At 33.4% G+C, this 20,645-nt stretch overlaps 1 protein-coding gene across 1 annotated transcript in view; it reads left to right on the forward strand.

The window, feature by feature from the left end:
• The window catches only part of LOC106666271 (paired box protein Pax-6-like), an 89,394-nt gene that overhangs the window by 55,212 nt on the left and 13,537 nt on the right, over nucleotides 1–20,645 (forward strand). The window contains exon 4 of the mRNA XM_014393353.2: nucleotides 17,780–17,977. Within this exon, the coding sequence (XP_014248839.1) occupies nucleotides 17,780–17,977 (198 nt within the window). The remainder of the gene's footprint in view (nucleotides 1–17,779; nucleotides 17,978–20,645) is intronic.

Below are 20,645 nucleotides of genomic sequence, written 5' to 3' on the forward strand. Positions count from 1 at the left end.
CACCAACTTCCCATCTCAACCTACCTTTCGAATTTTCCCTCTTTTTTGCCATTTTTCAATGTCGTGTAATCAGGATTCGATTTTCGGCGATAAATGAAATATCCATAGAGATTTTTAGTGAAGGTATACTTCGTTTTACTTATTAAATTCATTCTATTTCGTAGTCCGATAGACCAAATAACTTCTTTCAATTAATTAATCTTTTTATGTAAGGTATTGGTTGAAATGAAAGGTCTTTCACAAGGTTTTTCACAATTTTTTTAAACCTTTTCATCCATTCTAATAATTACAATAAAGCATGAAATCATAATTTTGACCGACCTTTAACCTTTAAAATGAATACTTTTGTGGGGAAAATTCTTTTTCCTCTTACACACATAATTTTCGGCATATTAACTACCCCCTCACTTAGACATTGCGGTTTTTCGTAAATTTTAGCTATTAGCCTAAAAACTAAAATTATATCTTTATAAAAATTCACGAATGTATCCAATCACCACTAAACCACTTCATTGTTCGTTTAATGACATCAAAACGTCTTCCGCGTTGTCTATCGTTCTTGGAGAAGGCGTATCATAGGATTGAATGCCGTCAAAAACGCCTTTTATGGTTTTCCTCCGATCCCAAACACGTCTGGAAGTAAAAATGCCCATCCTTCCAGTTTAACGCTCGTATTTTCCCGAAACGCGGCCCTTCTCAACCGCATAATCGGATAACCGGTAAAAAGATAGGTAGCCGGTTGATGGCTATTGAACTGGGATATTCCTGTTGGGCTTTGTCCCCTGTTGAGATCTGAGGCCAATCGATTAGCCCGTTGTGACAGACCAATAGTCACAAGTCAATACTCCTTTCTTCCTCACAATGATTCCCACTGGTATTCTTCTACGGGTGAGATATTCCCAGAAGCTATCCCACTTTCGAAGTATCTCTTTGCCGAAAAAAAGATGAAAATTTTCATTTTTTTCTAGCCCGTTTTCATACTTTGCGCTGTAAACACCGTGAAATCGCTTAAACCTAAGCCTTATATTAAAAGGCGTTTTTACCCTTTCATCATGATCAAAATTATATTTAATTCTTAACTTCTTACATATACATTTCTGAGCCTAAAATTATGAAAACAGAAGACAAATTGTTTCAAGTTATCTTTTCATAAGCTTTTTTAAGGTGGTTAAAGATATCTTCGATCTACAACATTTAGGCATCCGGCCATTTTCAACTAGTTTAGTTTGTTTCATGACCAAAGAAAAGTAAATAAATTTATCTTTTCGGAAAATATTAAATTGGTAATTCGGATTATGAACTATGATAATGAACCTTCCTCGTTATGTGTGGTGATTAGTGACCGTTAGTCGATGATTATTCAAAAATCGTGAGATGGGGTCTGGTGAGATGTAGGTTTCAGAAAAACATTTTCTTTATCGGGCCACGTTTCGATCTTTATTGAGACCATCTTCAGGGCTGGCACTCTCAACTCAATACGTAAGACTGGCACAATTACACAGAAGACAAACTTTGAGCCCTGATGATGATCTCAATAAAGATCGAAACGTTGGCACGATAAAGAAAATGTCTTTCTGAAACCTACGTCACACCAGACCGCATCGCACGATTTTTGAATAATCACTTCCTCGTTATATATAAACAGTAACCTATTTAAATAATTATCAGGAAAATTATAAAATGCAGATGATTACCTTGTTAATAATCTGAAAACGTTTTCTCCTGTGCTATGCGGGGCGAAGGACCTGAATTTTGGTCGTTACTGATTTTGGGTCTGCATATCTTCTCTGTGCTGACGGCCAAATTCGGCATTTTCAAACCTTCAGTGTGATACACAGGACCAGTGACCAAATTTCACGGTTATCACCCCACAGACCACATGTTTTAACATTTATTTAGAAATCGTGAGATGCGGTCTGGTGTGATGTAGGTTTCAGAAAGACATTTTCTTTATCGTGCCAACGTTTCGATCTTTATTGAGATCATCATCAGGGCTCAAAGTGTTTGTCTTCTGTGTAATTGTGCCATTCTTGCGTGTCGTGTCGAGAGTGTTTTAACATTGTTAAAAACGACATCTTGCATTTTATAATTTTCCCAATGATACCAAGAAAGGGTAGATAGACCAAAATAACGTGTAACGACAAACCACCCACAATCACCACACACAGGTAACGACAAATTCAAATCAAAAAACAACTAGCTCACCAAACGATGCTATCCGTTATTTCCGACTTTACATCGATAAACGACTTATTTTGAACTCCCATACCTGACTCAAAATATTAGAACTGAACAACGGAATAAAATACTCAAAATGCTACTCGACAACAGATCAAAACTCAAACTGAGGGATTCCGCTAAGTGTTGCAAACTTCAAAATCTTTCGAACCGAGCTTACCCAACTTTATTACCACATAGACATTCAAATCCCATTTCTCCTTGAAATTGCTACAAGTCGATACAGACACCTCCATAAAATCCTGGACTTTGAGGTCTAGTGTCTTTTCTTCCCGAACCCTTCCCAACAAACCTATAAGACGCCTATAAAGTGCCAATGGCCTTGCGAGATTCTCCCTAGTGAGGAAAGTTATAGTGCAGTAAAAGTAACAAAGTTGCTTGTAGCCCACTTGCACTGTTGAAACATACTGATAGAAAATATATTTTTTTTAAATAAATAAAACAGTTAGAGTCTATCCAATATTACACAGCAGAACGTCAAATTATTTTCCTTTCGGCTTTTTCTTTTAACGGCAATCTTTTTTCATGAAAGATAAAGTTTTGACTATTAGAGAATTGAGTTATAGAAATAGAAAATTATTTATTTCGTTCTTTAACGTAATTTCTTAAATTAGAGTATAATTACGGAGTCCTTATACAAGATATTGAATATGTTTTAAATCATCAATTTTAATGAAGGAATAGAATATTAAAATTGCCACTTTTCTTATCGTGCATATGTTAAGTCGACATTTCCGCAACAAAATGATATTTTAGTAGAATTAATTACTAAGTAAGTGATAATTAGCTCCGTGTGTTGTTTATATCGAAACGAACACTTCCGTTGTAAAAAGTGAAAAAAAGTTTAAGGGACATCGATGAAAATAATTTCTTCCCGTCAGATTATCTATGCGTTAGATTATTTTGCGAAGATACGAGCATGGATAGGGTCGGCGTTTTTTCACGTAATTTTTTATTCAGCGGTGAATCCTTTGTCAGGTGTCTCGGTGACACACGCAACCTTTGTCTCCACATGCCCCGCATAGGGAATAAAAAAGTAACAGAATGCACATCCGTTGGAAGAGAGAGAAAATTAATAGAGCCGAATCGGGCGCCCTTTCCAATTTGTTATTCTGCTGGGGAAAAAACCTACAATAAAATTGTAACAAACTCGTCTTTATTGTAACATTACATCTTTGGGCAATTTATCGCGTTTTGACAAACCCTGGACTAGACGACATTGTCGAACATCCGCATGCATAAGTGTGTTTTATGTCGAGCTATTATCGCCACGAAATCGAGGACTGCGAAAGCTTTTGAATATAAATTACGCTCCCCCCGACAAATATATTCAATGATACCCACATTCCGTCGATAAGTAATAACAATGCAAAAATAAAAATCGTTCCAAGACTAAAATCCATATTTTATTGACGGATACGGGATGCTCGAATACAATATCATAGATGGCCGGCTACAAATAGCATTTAGAAGCGGATTTTATATGTGCAATGACCTCGGATGTATGAAATGGTATATCAATGTTTCCTAACACGTCTTTCACTAAAAAGATAAACTTGCTCGCTAATCAGTAAAAAGTACAAAAATCTAAAAATCAAAAGGTTCTTTAAAAGATAGATAAATTAAGATAACATATGTAATTATACGTACATCCTCCAAATATTTACAAATATGTAAAATAAATACGGTTTATCTGCTTCTGAATAGAGTGAAACATGAAATAAAAATGTATAAAACGAGTACGAGGCTCAAAAAAAAAGCGAATGCATATAAATCCGGCCCCAACTAGTAAGGATACTTTTGATGTTCCAACTCTAGGTTAACAATATAAATCAATACGCAAGATTTATTTCTTCTTGTAGAATTATATTTGATCCAAAATTTTTTCCAATTGTGAACACAAAAATACCAAACTGATCCACGAGGTGTCCGTTGTAGTTTCACTAATAGAAAGCACAAGTTTTTACGGTTCACTTTATAAAAATATCAGCGAGGATTATCTCAAAGGATAAGCTAATCCCCAACAGCAGGCTCGGCAGTGCGAGCTAAGATACCAAAAGACGAGGAAGGACTCTCTCTCAAGTTGTTTGAAGGCACCTGCTCTTTTTTGTAAATGGCAAGGAGTTAGTTGCGTATGTCATAGATCACTTATTTTTATTTATTTTTTTTTTTAATCTGAATACATTTTTTTAAGGTTATTGTTATCATTTATTTGGATCAGGTCCCGAATTTTGTCTTTTGCGATTGATTTGTTTGAGTTTGTGGGCACAGATATTTTTTCATTTTCATTTTACACTCGTAAGGAAATGAGTTGCTTCGTGTGAAGGGGATTCAGGCAAAGAACGTAATAACTTTATTCTCTAAATTAAACACCAATATGTCACACCCTCACCTTTAAAAGAAACAAAAATTAAGTGATAACTGTCTGGATTAAGTGTGAGAATTAAGAAAACAAATACCAAACACAAACGTATACATAACAGATTCGTACAGTCCAGTGGTTGGACAAGGATGAACCGCGAAAATACTTCCCGAAACCAAATCTGCACCCAAAAAAGGTTATGGCGACTGTTTGGTGGTTGAATTATGGTGAACCTATCACAGCAGAGAAATATTGCCAAGAAATTGACAAAATGCACGGGAAACTGCAACGTGTGTGTCCAGCATAGGTAAACCGTAAGGGGCAGGATTCTTCTTCACGACAACGCAATGCCAATCCTGCGGAAACTTAAGGACTTAGGATACGAAACCTTACCGCACCTCCATATTCACCTGGCCCTCGCCTAGACTTCCATTTTTAGGCATTTCGATAACTTGTTGGGAGATAAAAATTTTTAGAGAAGGTTTAGGTGAAACTGAAAGTCTTCCAAGACATTATTGTGAGTCGGAATGCAAGGGAAATAAAAGCTCTTATTATATGCTGGCAAAGATGTATAAACTGTGATGGGAAATATTTCGAATAAAGTTTCTTTATTTTATAAAAATTAAAAATAGCTTTAACTGCCGGTTTAAAAGCTTTTACTAAATTTAAAATAAAGCTTTAACTGCATTATTTTTCCACCAGCCCAATTATATGTATAGAGAAGCTAGATTACGAGCGTATCTGCTAAGCAGAGAAGAGAAAAATATTTTAAAAAGTTCATGTTTTATTTTGAATTTTAGAATTTAGAATTACAAGTTTCATGTACTTTTTTTACGATTAAATTAATGCTATTTTTTTCGTAGTAGATCAATCGCTTTCTCTCTCTCTCTCTCTCTCTCTCTCTCTTTCTTTCTCTCTCTCTCTCTCTCTCTCTCTCTCTTTCTTTCTCTCTCTCTCTCTCTCTCCCATCTAATAGCATCCAAGTGTTTATTATTTTAATTGATTTCTAATTGGCGTCAGTCGCTGACGCATAAACTGGATTTTGAGAAAAGTCCGACTTGCGTATTTACGGATCTAAACGTAATTGATGAGAAGCCGACTTCCTAAAGATTAACGGAACCGATCGGGACACGTAAGGCCTCGGAGCGGCCACGATTTTTTTTTCTTTCTCCTTTATCCGTTTGCCCGGCCAGGTCGCTATTAGCATTTTTGCGCGTGACCGATGAATAAAATATATATCCGTGGTTCTTCGGGAAAGCAAGCAGCTCGGCGATAGCGTGTGAAGCAGTGCTCCTCGCACGGATGAAAGTAACATTTCGAATGGTGGTGAAACCGCCGCTATTTTCGTATATGGCCGTCGGCTTCGGCAGAAGAAATGAAACAAAAGGAGAAGAATTAAAGAAGATAAACCAAAATTCCAGTTCTTGTTGGTTTTAAAAAAGCATATTGTTTTCAAAGTCCTATGAACGACTAGCGTCACCCCACTCTGCAACTATTCCCCGCATGCACATATGGCGCGACCACTACAATGGCGGATCTAATGGTTAATAATTGGGGAAATGGCAGGGAGAACTTTTATTTTATAGTTTGTCCATAAAACGGAAGCCATCTAATTATATTTCAATAAAACAAAAAGTTTTAATATCATCGCACTGTCTGAGATTACTCATATTTCAAGTAAAAAACTAGCCTTTTCAATTGGATTATCACATTGCTTAGCAAGTCATTCTTGTCAGGAGATTTTTGCCATCGCTTTTTCAAGCAATAAATGATTATTATTATAATTATTACAATAATTAAGCATACAATTATTGTTTAATTGACCGATTTCCTATCCATACTTTGAATGGACGATGGTACTTAGACGAACGACTTACTTTGACGATTTGGAAGACTTCTGGCAAATAATCCTTACGAAAAATCAGGATCTCGGTATAGCCTGGATGAAAAACAAATTCAATTATCTTCCAAGCTTTCTACCTATTTTAAGATGATGAATTTACGGTAGGAATGGATGATTCGATCGAGAAATGGATCATTTTGGTTGCGCAACAGAAAAGACGAGCAAATTGCAAAGGCGAAAATAAATCAAAATTTCAAAACCTACATTAATTTTGGACCAGCCCAATATCTTAAAAGGCCTGCTAATTGGTTTGAAAAAGCGATATTTCACAAATCCCTTTAAACTTTGAGTTTAATTATAATCACATTAAATTGTGTTTAACAACGGTATTCTAATTTTTTACCATTTATAACATATACATTCAAAGACACTCGTATTTTGTTGTTTGTTTGTTCAAACTATATGTATTTTTGTCGTAATATTAATTACAAATTTTAATTGAAGCCAAATTAAACATGATCAGAAATTCATGAGTATTAATAAAAATTATTTAATTGTGATGGTTTGAAAGAAAATTCACCACAACATCGGAAAATCATTTAGTATAAATAGATTAAAATATAACTAACAATTTATTATCTAGTTTGGCTCTTAATAACGCTCTTATTGCCTCTTCGTGCCTTGCGGAGGACGTTAAGTCCCCTAGGCATCGAGTAAATAAGCGATCAGATTCCAAAAGCCAATCCATTGTGGTAATCCCTATATCCTCCAAGTAATGGGTCGAGCTACAAGCGGTCGAGCATTATCAATCATTAATACGAAGTTGTCCCCAATAATTAGAGCGAAAAGGCCACAGCTACCAGAAGAATTTCCTCAATGTTCCTTAGTGCAGTCTAAGATCCATTCTGTATGATAATCAGTTCGGTATGAGCATGGATGTTATTTTCACCCCGTAACATAACTGACTCTTTGAAAAGGCTTTGTGAATCACGTAATGACACATGAAGCAAGGCATACTACACGTCTTACGGGTACAGGTCATCTGATTGCCACAAACCAAACAGGCATTCAAGTATCCGAGCGAGATGCTTATTTGCGAATAGTCGCCTTTCTACTTGATGGCTATCTAGTAGTGGAGTACCTGATGCAGGACGTCTAGAGACTAGACTATTCTCACGAAGCCTTCTGATAACTTTTTTAGAGCTCATCATTACATTACGGGCCGTTTTAAGTTGACTACCTATCAAGGAAGCCGTTAAATGACGGTTCCTTGTTGCGTAAGATCAATAAACCAATTGATTCTAGCCGTCGTATATCGCGGTCGACCACTGCCTTCTTCTCTTCGATCCACACTTCCGGTGGCCGTAAATCCTGTAGACCATCGTGTATGGTAGATCGTGGTACATCCAAGATTTGGGATAAGTAACGGTCCGTCGTTGGTCAAAGCCTCTACACAGGCAACATCTCGACTTAAACGTATGCTTTTTAACAGAATTTAACAAACCAATTAATTCACTCGACAAATTGGCTCTGGAAAGATCTTCATTTCCAGGCCTTATTATCTCTCTATAATTTGTAATTTACATTCAGCGTCTCATTCCTATTTCTAAATACAATCTTTAAAGTTAAACTTACAAATTTCCATTAAATTTAATTAACTCAATAACACTTCTTCTTCAATAATTCTTTAAAAGTTTTAGCTTATCGATTACTTGGTTTATCATACTTTTTTGATAAAATTTATATGCATTTTCACGATATAGTTAAGCATTTTATATAACTCAGTTTCTAGATGTGTTACTTCATTGTGGGAATTCAAAGGCAGCAAAAACAATCTTTTTAGGGGGGAAAAATCAGAAAATTTTGAACGTGGGGAAACTACGTGGAGAGCAAGGAATCTCCCAAAATTTAGGCATCATAAAACATAAGCACACGGGTTACAAAAGTAAATATTTTTTATTTGGCTGATAAAGCAATATTTTATTTTTTTATCAGCAATAATTTTAAAATGAATCATTTTGGCAAGTTTTAACTTTATTTAACAGGAGTAACGCTTATCTTGGGAACAATACTTTTTGAATTTATTAAAAAAAATAACAGCATGTAGTGCAAAGATTTATCATTTGAGTTACTGCCTTAACCAAGATACTGTGTTATGGTATATAAAGCCATTTTAGAATCGTTAATTCGATGAGCAAAAAGCTATGGTGTAGCGGCAATTTTAATTTAAATAAAATAAATATGTTATAAAAAGATACACTTAAGAATATATTTCATGACAATAACAATATAAATAACCTCAAAATATATCAAAATCTTACTCCCAAACTATTTCATCTCTCCAAAATTATTATAATGTTCAAAGGGAACCTAGTATGTGAAATGTAAGGAAAAAATTAAATCAACGAGAAATACAGAATTTTTTACTTATATGCTCAAGTAACAAATATGATGAGAGATGTTTAAATTATTGCATACGTTATTTATTTAACAAAATCCCTCAATCTGTATGTATGAATGAATGCGGAATAAAAAATATTAACTCTAACCTAAAATGCTAGCTAATTGAGAACATTAATAATTTTAAACATAATTAACTCTGTTTAAAAAAAATTGAATTTTTTTAAAATTAAATTTAAAAAATGTAAAAAACTCATTTTGTCTCAACACCCTCATCACTTCGGAGTTTATTACCTCAAATGTAAACGTTATAAAAACTCTGCCCCAATAAAGAACCCGGGATGAACAAAGATAAAATGTAAATAATATTGTATTATCTAGTAAGGTATATTCTGCATAATTTATAGACAAAACTACTGTATACCATCTTCTCGTCTGATGGGTAATAGCCTGGTTTGGTTGCTCTATCCTCCGTGTTTTGGCTCGCAAACGCGTTTTGTCTTCTCGCCATCTTCAAAAATTCAAAATGTAACGGAACCAGCCGATAGACTTTTAAATCAGGCTGGATAAGCGTCACTTATTTGTATGTATTGTTTAATAATATTAATACAAAAAAATAGGATTAAAGGGCAAGCCTTTCCCCTTCTATAAAAAAATAAAATCTTAGCGGCCAATTGTTATTTAAATAATATAAAAGGTACACTTAGGTACATTTCATGACAATAACAATATAAATAACCTCAAAATATGTCAAACTCTTACTCCTAACATTTTCATGTCTTAATTATTATTATTATTAACTTTTAAGGGTGATTTAATGGCTAAGGTCATTTCACGCCCTAACATTTAAACCTTCTTAGGTTAACTATATCTCTTCTGAGTGCTGTAAAGCTCTGACTCCAAACATTCACTCATAAACGAATTTATCCTATTGCTATCCAAAGCTTTAATTTATCATTTAAAATGCTTAATTTGGAAGGCCAAATGTATGCAAAGAAGCCATTTTAAATTATAAAATTTATTCCTGTTCTTTAATAGAATTTTGAATTTTTGTTCCATAATTTAAACATTTCCCATAGGCTTGTATAGCCAACAGTAATAATAATAATAATGGAGTCAGACTAGCAACAGTCTCAGCATGAGAATAGGCTAGTCCTAGCATACTTTATTTAATTAACAGAATCCCTCAATCTGTATGGATGAATGAATGCGGATTAAAAAAATATCTACCTCTTCTTTTTTCTTTTTTTTTTTCAATTTTGTCATGTTCTCATCATTGTTCTGTTGGTTTCCTAGTTAACCTGTAACGTTTGCAGTATATATTGTCCCAGATGAAAATATTTGTTTAATACAGTATACAGTCTATAAACCATATTTGTAAAAGGGTTAAAAAATATACATACTGAAGTATTTATTCAGGAATCGTGAGATGCGGTCTGGTGTGATGTAGGTTTCAGAAAAACATTTTCTATATCGTGCCAACGTTTCGATCTTTATTGAGATCATCTTCAGGGCTCAAACTGTTTGTCTTCTGTGTAATTGTGCCATTCTTGCGTGTTGTGTTGAGAGTGCCCAACTTACATCACACCAGACCGCATCTCACGATTTCTGAATAATTATCGATTAACGGTCACTAATCACCACACAATGCTGAAGTATAATATTTTATTATAAATATATGATTCAACTGTTCTTTTTTCACTCACTATTATTATAATCGATAATTACCGTATACAAATAAACGATTCACTGTGAATCTACACGATCTGAAAACGAAGCGAAGTAGGTTGTTGATTGGATTGTCTGGGAGCCGTTCGATTAATGATTCCGTTCGTTTCATGAAGCAATAAACCCACTCCTACGTCCTAATGAGGCCCTAACGGACCCGGGAAACAAAATTCCCTAAATTGCCCTTCTCCCCGAAGCACCTGTTCAATTACTCTTATTGGAGACAAGGTGTGAAACATTGACACCCGTCAGCCAGCCTTTTTTTTGGTCTTTTTTTGGCACTTATCCGCCTTTATCGGCCACCTCGTCACGTAAACCGTCACAATTACGCCGGACCGTAAGCGGAAGGATGGAAGACATGAAATCCTGCTCGATAAAAACCGACGTTTTCTTCCTCTCTTCTTTAATCAACAATTACACGCCGACGGTTCACTCTGAACAACCTGTAGACTTCAAATTTGTTTCTTAAAACTTTTTTAATACGACTTTGCAAGCTTTTCTACAAAACAACGAATCAATATCTAAACCAATATTTACTTTTAGGTTTAAACTTTTAGAAAAAAATTATTTACATAAATACACTTGTATCCACCGTAAACTGTTATAAAATGTAAGCAATGAGTCCAGTTGTTCATTAATTTTCGACTTTAGTAATAAAATAAATTAAACAGAATTACAAGTGATTTTCGAAATCATAAAATTATTCTTAAAAAGACAAAAGGCGGGCATGAACAGATTTCATTCGGGAGTTTTGTAATCCACGAATCCTTGGACTACGTTAGCATGTTTTTTCTTCTCTGGATAATTTCTCTTTTGCATCCGAAAACCAATGATTTATGTGTTAGAAAACATGAAAAATATAGATAATTAGAGATTGTGAAATTTCTTCTTGAGGTATGCTGGGTAATATCCCGGTTTGGTTGCTCCATCCTTGCTTTTTTGGCTGGCAAACGCGTTTTGTCTTCTCGCCATCTTCAATGGTGGTTTCACGTCAAGAAGAAATCTCTCAGTTTATTGTTGACATAGGTAAAAGTGTGAGGAACGTTTCGGCTTTTTGTAATCTTCATTGATGAATTTATCTCGGCAGCTCACCCTGCTGATATCCTTGACTGACCAATTATTACATTTCCTCAGTTGTGACTCGGATAAATCTCACAATATGTAATATTGTAATACTGGCCATCGTATAGGGGGATAACATTATAAACTACAAAATTAACAAACGGCGAATATAACGAATATATCACTTCTTTTAAGGACATTTATACAAAATCCAACTAGGCGAGAAAAAAAAGACAAAAATGAACATACTCAAAATAGACAAACTTAAAAACACATAAACACACAACGAACATTAACAACCAGTATTTAAAGTAGTATTTAAAGGCTTTAAAGGTTGCTTAATACGAATCCCTATCGATTTTTTTCAAATCGGCATATTTTCCCCATACATTACTGAAAGCGTCGTTTCATTTATATAACTTTTCATGTATCTAATCTCTTTTAACACTATCCTGGACATTATTTTTTTGTTTGAGCTAAAAAGAAACGAATGTTAAATAATAACCTTGAAATATATGTACAACAAAGTCAGAAACCCTTACATATTTTTAAAGACAACAAACAAGAACATACTCAAAATATACGAACTTAAAAACACATAAACATACAACAAATATTAACAACCGATCACATACATCGTTTATGTCAATCAAACACCATAGCAATTAAAAACACAAAGGACCGACGCCCACAAAGACTTATGACCATCAAAATTTTTGAATCAGCTATAAACGATTGTGTATCTAATAGTTCCTGAAGCCTGGTCAATGTTGCTTAGCATGGATTTGTTCCTGATAGGTCAACCGTTACAAACTTATTAATATTTAAAGAATTTATTATTAAAAATATTGTACTTGGGTACCAGGTTGAAGTCCTACATATTGATCTGTCAAAACTATTAGAATCTGTTGACCATGCAAGACTTTTGTTCTAGTTGTCTAGACTCGATATTAAAATTGACTTTTTGAAAAAGGATTAGTTCTTACCTTCAGCAGGAAAATGAAGGTTCTTTTCCATGATTAATTTTCCTACGGCATAACTGTAACCTCAGGTGTACCCAAGGTTCCCACCTTGGTCGAATATTATTTATATTGTATTTTAATGATCACTTTGATTTTAATCTTCCTCAGTTTTAGCTTTTGCCGATGATGTTAAAATATTTAATGTCATTACCTCTATTGGTGACTGTGATTAAATGCAGAATGACGTGTATATATTTTCTAAATGGTGCTCAACAAATTGCCTTAGTACTAATATTGCAATACGGAAAATAATTAGTTTCAGTCATACAAAATCAATTATTAAATTTTGTTACAAGATATCTAATCTGAATATATAACGCACTACTAATTATGCAGAAATCGTGAGGTGCGGTCTGGTGTGATGTAGGTTTCAGAAAAACTAACGTACTACTTTAATCTGTTATCTCTTATATCTTTTTGATAGTCATTTATCCCTTTCTGTACATATTCGTACGGTATTTTTGAAAAGTTTTAAGATTGGTTTTATCCATAGGACAACTGGTGATTTTAGAAATGTTAAAGTTGTTAAAAGCCTATTTTTCCTTTTGTACAAAGTTTTATAGATTATGTCTGAATTGTCTGGTACCTTCAACATGCTTATATTTCTGATGACTTCAATAAAATTTTAAAAATTGTCATTAAACATATGATTCATATCAGTGGTGACGGCGATTATTATTGCTAATCATTTGACTACTGGCTCCATCATATCTGTGTTACCTCCTGAAACTATTCGCAGTTATCTTTGTTTGGAAACTGTCCATAATCACATCGATTGTCTGGAATTACCATGTTGGATTGATATCGCATACCTAATAACAGAACACGAACAAAAGTAAGTCCATTTGCCCTTGCATAGAACAACTTGTGGAATGAGGTCTTCTTTCTTATATTTGTTGTCGGTAATGATTTCACTTAATAATTTTATTGATATTCATAACATCCATAATATTAGGATTCTGAAGAGCCAGGTATTTGATATTCAGAAAAAATAAGTTAATATGGTTATATTTATAATATATTGTTTTCTATGTTCTATTTATAATTCTAAGTTGATATATTTATATTTATATTACATTGTTTTGTATTACTAGTTAGGCATTTGTTTGTCATTGTAATTAAAATAAATAAGGGCTGGATCCTCGATCTTTAAAAAAAGACGACTTCACAGAAATCGCTCAGACACATTGAAGATGGCGAACTGCCGAAACGCATGTGATAGACCTCCCGCTGTTTACGTACTTGAATAATCAAACTATTGTTTGGAGTATTGTAATACTATAATACGTACTCAAAATTATGCTAAATATTGTTGAAAAATGAAAACCATGGCGAGTGTTTATGTAGAAAAGTACCCAAAAATTTATATCGTAGTACACACACACATACGTGTTGGCGCAATTTCTACGTTATACAAACCAAAAAGAAAACTACATTTTTTATTAGATAAATGTGAAATCGTGAAGAAAAGTTCTGTCTGTAACACTCGATTAGTAATGTAGCAAATCTGTTATATAATGACAATATAAAAATATTTGGCAGGAAATCCACAAAAAAACAACAATAACTTCGTGTGAAAAACACAATTAAAATTAACATTAGACGCAAATCCAAAGTTAATTGCTGCGCGCTGTGGAAAAAGCAATTACAAAGAATAACCAAGAAAGGAAAAATTTAAATATTTTCGACGATAAACCGTGAAAATGTACCTAAGCATAGTGTATAAGCAATTTAGATTAAATTTGGTACTTGGCTTACAGTTCGACATGGCTTACATTTTTTTTCAAATATAATAGACTGTAATTATGGTAACTTTAATTTCAAAAATAAATCAACCATACTGTGTTTTCAGTGTGTAGTTAATTTTAATGTAATGATGTTGTTTTTTAATATTTATTCTGTTTAGACTGTCGACCAGTGTTAGTACTTAATTAAAAACACTGTACAACTTGTACAAAAAAAATACTACGACTTTTAAAAACACAAAAATTAACATAAAACAGAATTTCAAGAAAAGAAATATGATAATACATATTTTATCAATAAATACAAGGTGTGACATAAAGACTGGAGTGGATTACTAGCGGCAGTGAAGCCTTTTTATTCCAAGCTGCCTAGGCTTGCAAGCACTCACGCGCTAACACGTAAAACAAAATGTGTTACATCACCTAGAATGAAGCATAACACTGTCCTAACCGGATTTACTTCTCAATTGACATTTAATATGAGCTTCGATGCCCACCCTGGCTCACATGTCACACTCAAACTGCTATAACGAACATCTTTATTTATTTATTGCTTTAAATTAACAATTAATTTATCACAAATGATAAAACCGTAACATTTCAATGTTACCATTCCTTAAATGGAAACTTGAAACAGAATTTTTTTAATTGCTCAACTCATTGGATCCATCTTCACTCGCGGGGTTGTTGTACTCAGTACTTATTAAACGGATAACAAATAGGCAATCAAAATATATTTGTTTTTGGATTTGTACTTTATTGAACTTCAAGCTAGTCTTCGATCTATCATGAAAAAGGAGTAAAAAATTGCCAACTTGGCTGAAAAAGAGCTCGAGGAGCTCGTAAAGACCTAACCAACGAAACGAAAAGTAAAGAATAAAAATCAAACGTTATGAAGTTCAATAAAGCTCAAATAAATGCAATAATGAACAGCCAAAAAATAATAAAACGGGAGTAAACAAATGTATCAACAAAATAAACATTATTTTACGTGTTTTATCATTGACTCAACCGTTTAAATGGCTGCGATATTTGTTCCGTGATGTTTGTATATACAGAGTGTCCCGTGAACAGACGTCAATACTTCAGGAGATTATTCTACAAGCCAAATTGGACTAAAAAGCCCCAAGTCTAATTCTCAATCGCATTCTAGATATTTCGCTTCCAGGTTATTCATCGCCCTTAATTAATTCTACTTTAAATTTGATAAGAACATAAAACCCCTAAAAATTCATTTGGTTTTTCCAAATTTCAAGTAAGATTTTCTTGGTTTTATTAATTCTGTCAGGTACCGCACTTAGAGAAAAGCTGCCCCTACTTAAGAGCTGAAAACGCATGTATTTAATTTCTCAAAGGGCAATTATCACTAATATAAAATTAATGTTTAATTACCAAAAAGTCGATTTTTTCGGTTGGAAACAGTTTAAAAATATAATACAAATTTGGAAAATTCGATAAATGAAATAAAGAAATTAATGCAAAATTATAAGCTCTTTGGTCCAAAACTGAGCTGAAGAAAAATTCAAAATAAAATAAATTAAATTTCGAAATGTCCACCTTCTTGATGATCGCGAACCTGGAATCGTTTTCTCACAGATTTTTGCAGCTCTCATACTTTTAGATTCTTTTTATGTTCAGTTGTGTACAAAAGAATCTTATTTGTTTAGACAAAATGTTCGTAAACTTGTAAAAGTTTATGCTCTAAGTAATTATGTATCTTATTTTTAAACGTACAATAAAAAGAAGGATCACATACGATTTGCATTTTCTTTTCGTTGGTGTAATCAAATAAGTACAAATAAGACTTTACTAGATGACGAGGGTGAGCTTTAAAAAACTTATTAAATCCCCGACCACCCCCACCAAGGGTTTCCAGATCTTCTGACCGTGGAAGTCCAGGCCCACTCACGGACCATCAAACTTTGATATATTCTGGATGAGAGGTAAACAAAAAAGAGGCAATGCTTTTAACCTTACCTTGGGATTTAACATACAATGTTGGTCCAAATCTATCGCAAACAAAATTAAAAAGGCTATGCCGGGATTCGAACCCAGAACCACTAGCATGGCAAATAAGAGCCGGACGCCCCACATTAGCTAAAACGTGTGGTGTTTTGTGACCATTAGTTAATTATTTGGAGATCGCGAGATGCGGTCTGGTGTGACGTAGGTTTTAGAAAAACATTATCTTTATCGTGCCAACGTTTCGATCTTATTGCGATCATCTTCAGGGCTCAAAGTGTTTGTTATCCATGTAGATGTGTCATTCTTCTGTGTCGTATCGAGAGTGCAACGGAAAACGAACACTTTGAGCTCTGAAGATGACCTCAATAAAGATCGAAACGTTGGCACGATAAAGAAAATGTTTTTCTAAAACCTACGTCACACCAGACCGCATCTCACGATCTCCAAATAATCATTAGCTAAAACTATCGGAATTGTGTCGGAAAAAATACATATAAAATCATATACAGGAGGTAAAATCGAAAACTTAAATGTTACAATTTAAATAGAAGTTTATAAACAATTAATTCAAATAATTAATAGGTCAATTAGGGCTACCAAATACATATATGGATTTATAAACAATATTTGTCTTTTTGCCCCTGTTTGTTTTAAATGGAAGTAGGATATAATTTAGACATTAATTGCTTCAACCCCTCCGCTTTAAATTACAGATAAACTTTTGTCTGACTTTTATAGTATTTTCTCTGAAAAAGTGAAAAACACGAATATTTACGATTTCATACATGGTTATATAACATAATAACTAGATTGGGTTGTTAGACTTTGAGGGTATTTTTCTTTAATTATTATTATTTTTTATAAAAAGGAAAAATTATAAATAAAAGGCACTTTTAGGCATACACAATTTACTCATAATAGTTGTTTATTTGTAGATTTATATTTAGACTTTTTTAAAATTATAATGCCTGAACATAAAATTCACAAAAACAAAGAAAAGCTGTTATCTTTGAACTGCTATGAAAAACTTAAAATATAATTAATAAAAATTAAAACTATTATCGAAAATAAGAGAATTAAATTTTTTTGCGCAACCCAAAAGGAATAAAATAAAGGAATCATGTTTTTTTTATATTCTCTGGACCAGATTATTCTTCCCAAGAAAAGTTGAAGCAGCCAACTTGGAATGCCCCCGTGTTATTCTGCCTTTCCGGACCCTTGTCTACCACGAGTTCCAAAGTTCATAGTTTCTATTATGTTCATTTTGATTTGTTTGTGACAGAGTCAACAAAATTGACTACTGTACAAAAAACTTAACATAGTTAAAAATTGTCTATTGTACTCGCTCCAGCGGTTCATATATGTAATAAAATAAATATTACCGTGTTATTAATTGAAGTCTGTACGTTTTCAGGAGTCTGTACAAACGGGACGGCCCCTTCAGTAAGCAGCATAAACAGGATTTTAAGGAACAGAGCTGCAGAGAGAGCGGCAGCGGAGTTCGCCCGTGCTGCGGGTTACGGCCTTTATCCCGCCGGCTACTCGCCCTGGCCCCTTTGGGGCGTCCCACAGCCCAACGGCTTTCCACACCCGGAACAGAGGAGCCATCAAGGTAAATAAAAGGGATTCACATCAAACGGGAGAAACAGAATATCCCCCATGGGAGCAGGTGAACCTCCGATTTTTTTCCGCTCGATTAAAGGCCGCTTCCCCAGACATTCCTTGGGTGTAGAAAGCGTGCTTTATTATATCGGACCTTTCAGACTAGCGACAAAAAGCGGACAAAGACGATTAATTTTCACTTGGGAGTCACTTCAATTAATGATGTATTAAAACCCTTACACAGACTTTCATGTCAATTGTTGAATCAGAAAAAATTAGCTGTTGAGTAAATTTGTCATTTAAAACCAAAAACATTGCTAAAAGTTTCTTTAAAACTGATACACATGATTTTTGAACCTTCTTTTTAATCCTCAATCCTTTTTAGTTAGCTAATTTCACCTAAAAACACTACGCTAGGAACAAGATAAGCTTCTGAAAAGTTAGACGAATTGTTGTATCAGATTTATTTTCAGCAATCCCCGAATATCCAGTCTCACACCTGTATTCAGACCTATTCTGGCTTTATACTTTCTTCCGTAGGAATCTCCTTTGTAATGACAAACATAAGCTGAAAGAAGCAAGAACTTTCCAACTACTAAACTACTATAAAAGCGTAGAATTTGGATAAAATTCAAAGAAGTTATGACTTTATAAGTGGGATCGAAAAAAAAATGCCCCCAGGTGATCCAGCCCAAAAAGGACTATTTTTTTCTTTCTTATTGAAATCAATATTTAAAGGCCTTAAAGGGTTCTTAATACGAATCTGTATTGATTTTTTCAAAGCGGCATATTTTTTCCCATACTTTTTCCATACTTCCCCATATAGCGTCGTTTCATTTATATAACTTTTCATGTATCTACTCTCTTTTAACACTATCCTAGACATTATTTTTTTGTTTGAAGTAAAAAGAAACGAATGTTAAATAGTTGAAGTACATGTACAACAAAGTCAGAAACCCTTATATATTTTTAAAAGACGACTAATAAGAACTTATTCAAAATATACATAAAAACAACATACAAACACAAACAACACATATATTTACAAACATAAAAACACATAAACACATAACAAACATTAAGAACCGATCACATACATCGTTTATGCCAACCAAAACACCATACTAATTAAAAACACAAAGGACCGACCACAAAGACTTACGACCATCAAAATTTCGTCCTATTGCAAAATTACCTTCAATCCCAAAACTTTTTAAATCAGTTATAAACAATTATATATCAAATAGTTCCTTACGCCTGGTCAATGCTTAGCATGGATTTGTTCCTGGTAGGTTAACCGTTACAAACTTATTAATATTTAAAGAATTTACTATCAATAATATTGTACTTGGGTACCAGGTTGATGTCATATATACTAATCTGGCAAAACCATTTGTTTCTGTTGAGCATGCAAGACTTTTGTTCAAGCTGTCTAGACACGATATTCATAGAGACTTTTTGAAAAAGGTTCAGTTCCTACCTTCAGCAGAAAAATGAACGAAAAGTTTCCCACCTTGGTCGAATATTATTTATATTGTATTTCAATGATCACTTTGATTTTAACCTATTTTCCTTAGTGTTAGCTTTTGCTGATGATGTTAAAATATTTAAAGTCGTTACCTCTATTGGTGATTGTGATATAATACAGAATAACATGTCTATTTTCAAAATGGCGCTCAACAAATGACCTTAGTAATGATATTGCAAAATGTAATATAATTTCTTAGAATGTTAAATAATAACATTGAAATACATGTACAACAAAGACAGAAACCTTTTGTTAATATTTAAAATACTTATTTTTTTCTCGGCTCCTAGGATCTTTTGGCAAGAATGAATGGCTGCTCAGACACTCGTCTAGTGTCATGTTTCAAAAAGGTCTCATTAAAATATGTCACTCCACGTCCTCCTTTCCTTCCAATAGTAATTTTAAAATTACAAAAAATTTCGTAAATATTTTGATTTTAAAAAGTATACAAGAAATTCTGTCAAATTTTTGGAAATTATTTTTCGTCTACAGTAATAAAAAATACAAATACAAAAAAAATTAAAACGTTTGTTCAGAGTCTGAAAGACTTAAATATGTACCACACTGGCTCTTTTTAAAAAAAAACTGTTACAAAATATTAATGACTGACGACCACTGTTTTAACCACTGCGTTAACTCACCTGAGGAAGGATTAAAATAAATCCGAAACGTTGTGGATTGAAAGAAAAACTGGTTGTTGTTTTTTTGAGGTGACCTATTATCCCACCTTCGAGAAGGAAAAATCATAAGTTACACTAATAAATTTTGAAATTTAAACTCTTTTTGAATTGTAAAACACTGAAAAATAGAAAGTAGAAATTATTTATTATCATTGAGATAAGTGGTGAATTACTTGGACGACCTTTATAGATTTTCATAAAGAATTTTTAAGCTAATTGAACTGACGTGTTCATGAAGATGAAGGTTAGTCGTAACGAGTCAAAGAAATTTGGGAATTTTTGATATTGATTCTTGTATTAACAATGTATAATCAATTTTCTCTTTAATGCCGAATATTAGTAATAATAATTTTATGTTAGGTATATAAAATTATAATTGAGAAAGAAATTAGAGTCGTTATGTGCAATTTTAACATGGTCGTATTTATCACCCATTGAATTATTAAATTCTAGTTTAATAAAGGCTTAAC

The sequence above is a fragment of the Cimex lectularius genome, unplaced genomic scaffold (genome assembly GCF_000648675.2).
Source record: "Cimex lectularius strain Harlan isolate CLEC.00 unplaced genomic scaffold, Clec_2.1 scaffold5, whole genome shotgun sequence".
NCBI lineage: Eukaryota > Metazoa > Arthropoda > Insecta > Hemiptera > Cimicidae > Cimex > Cimex lectularius.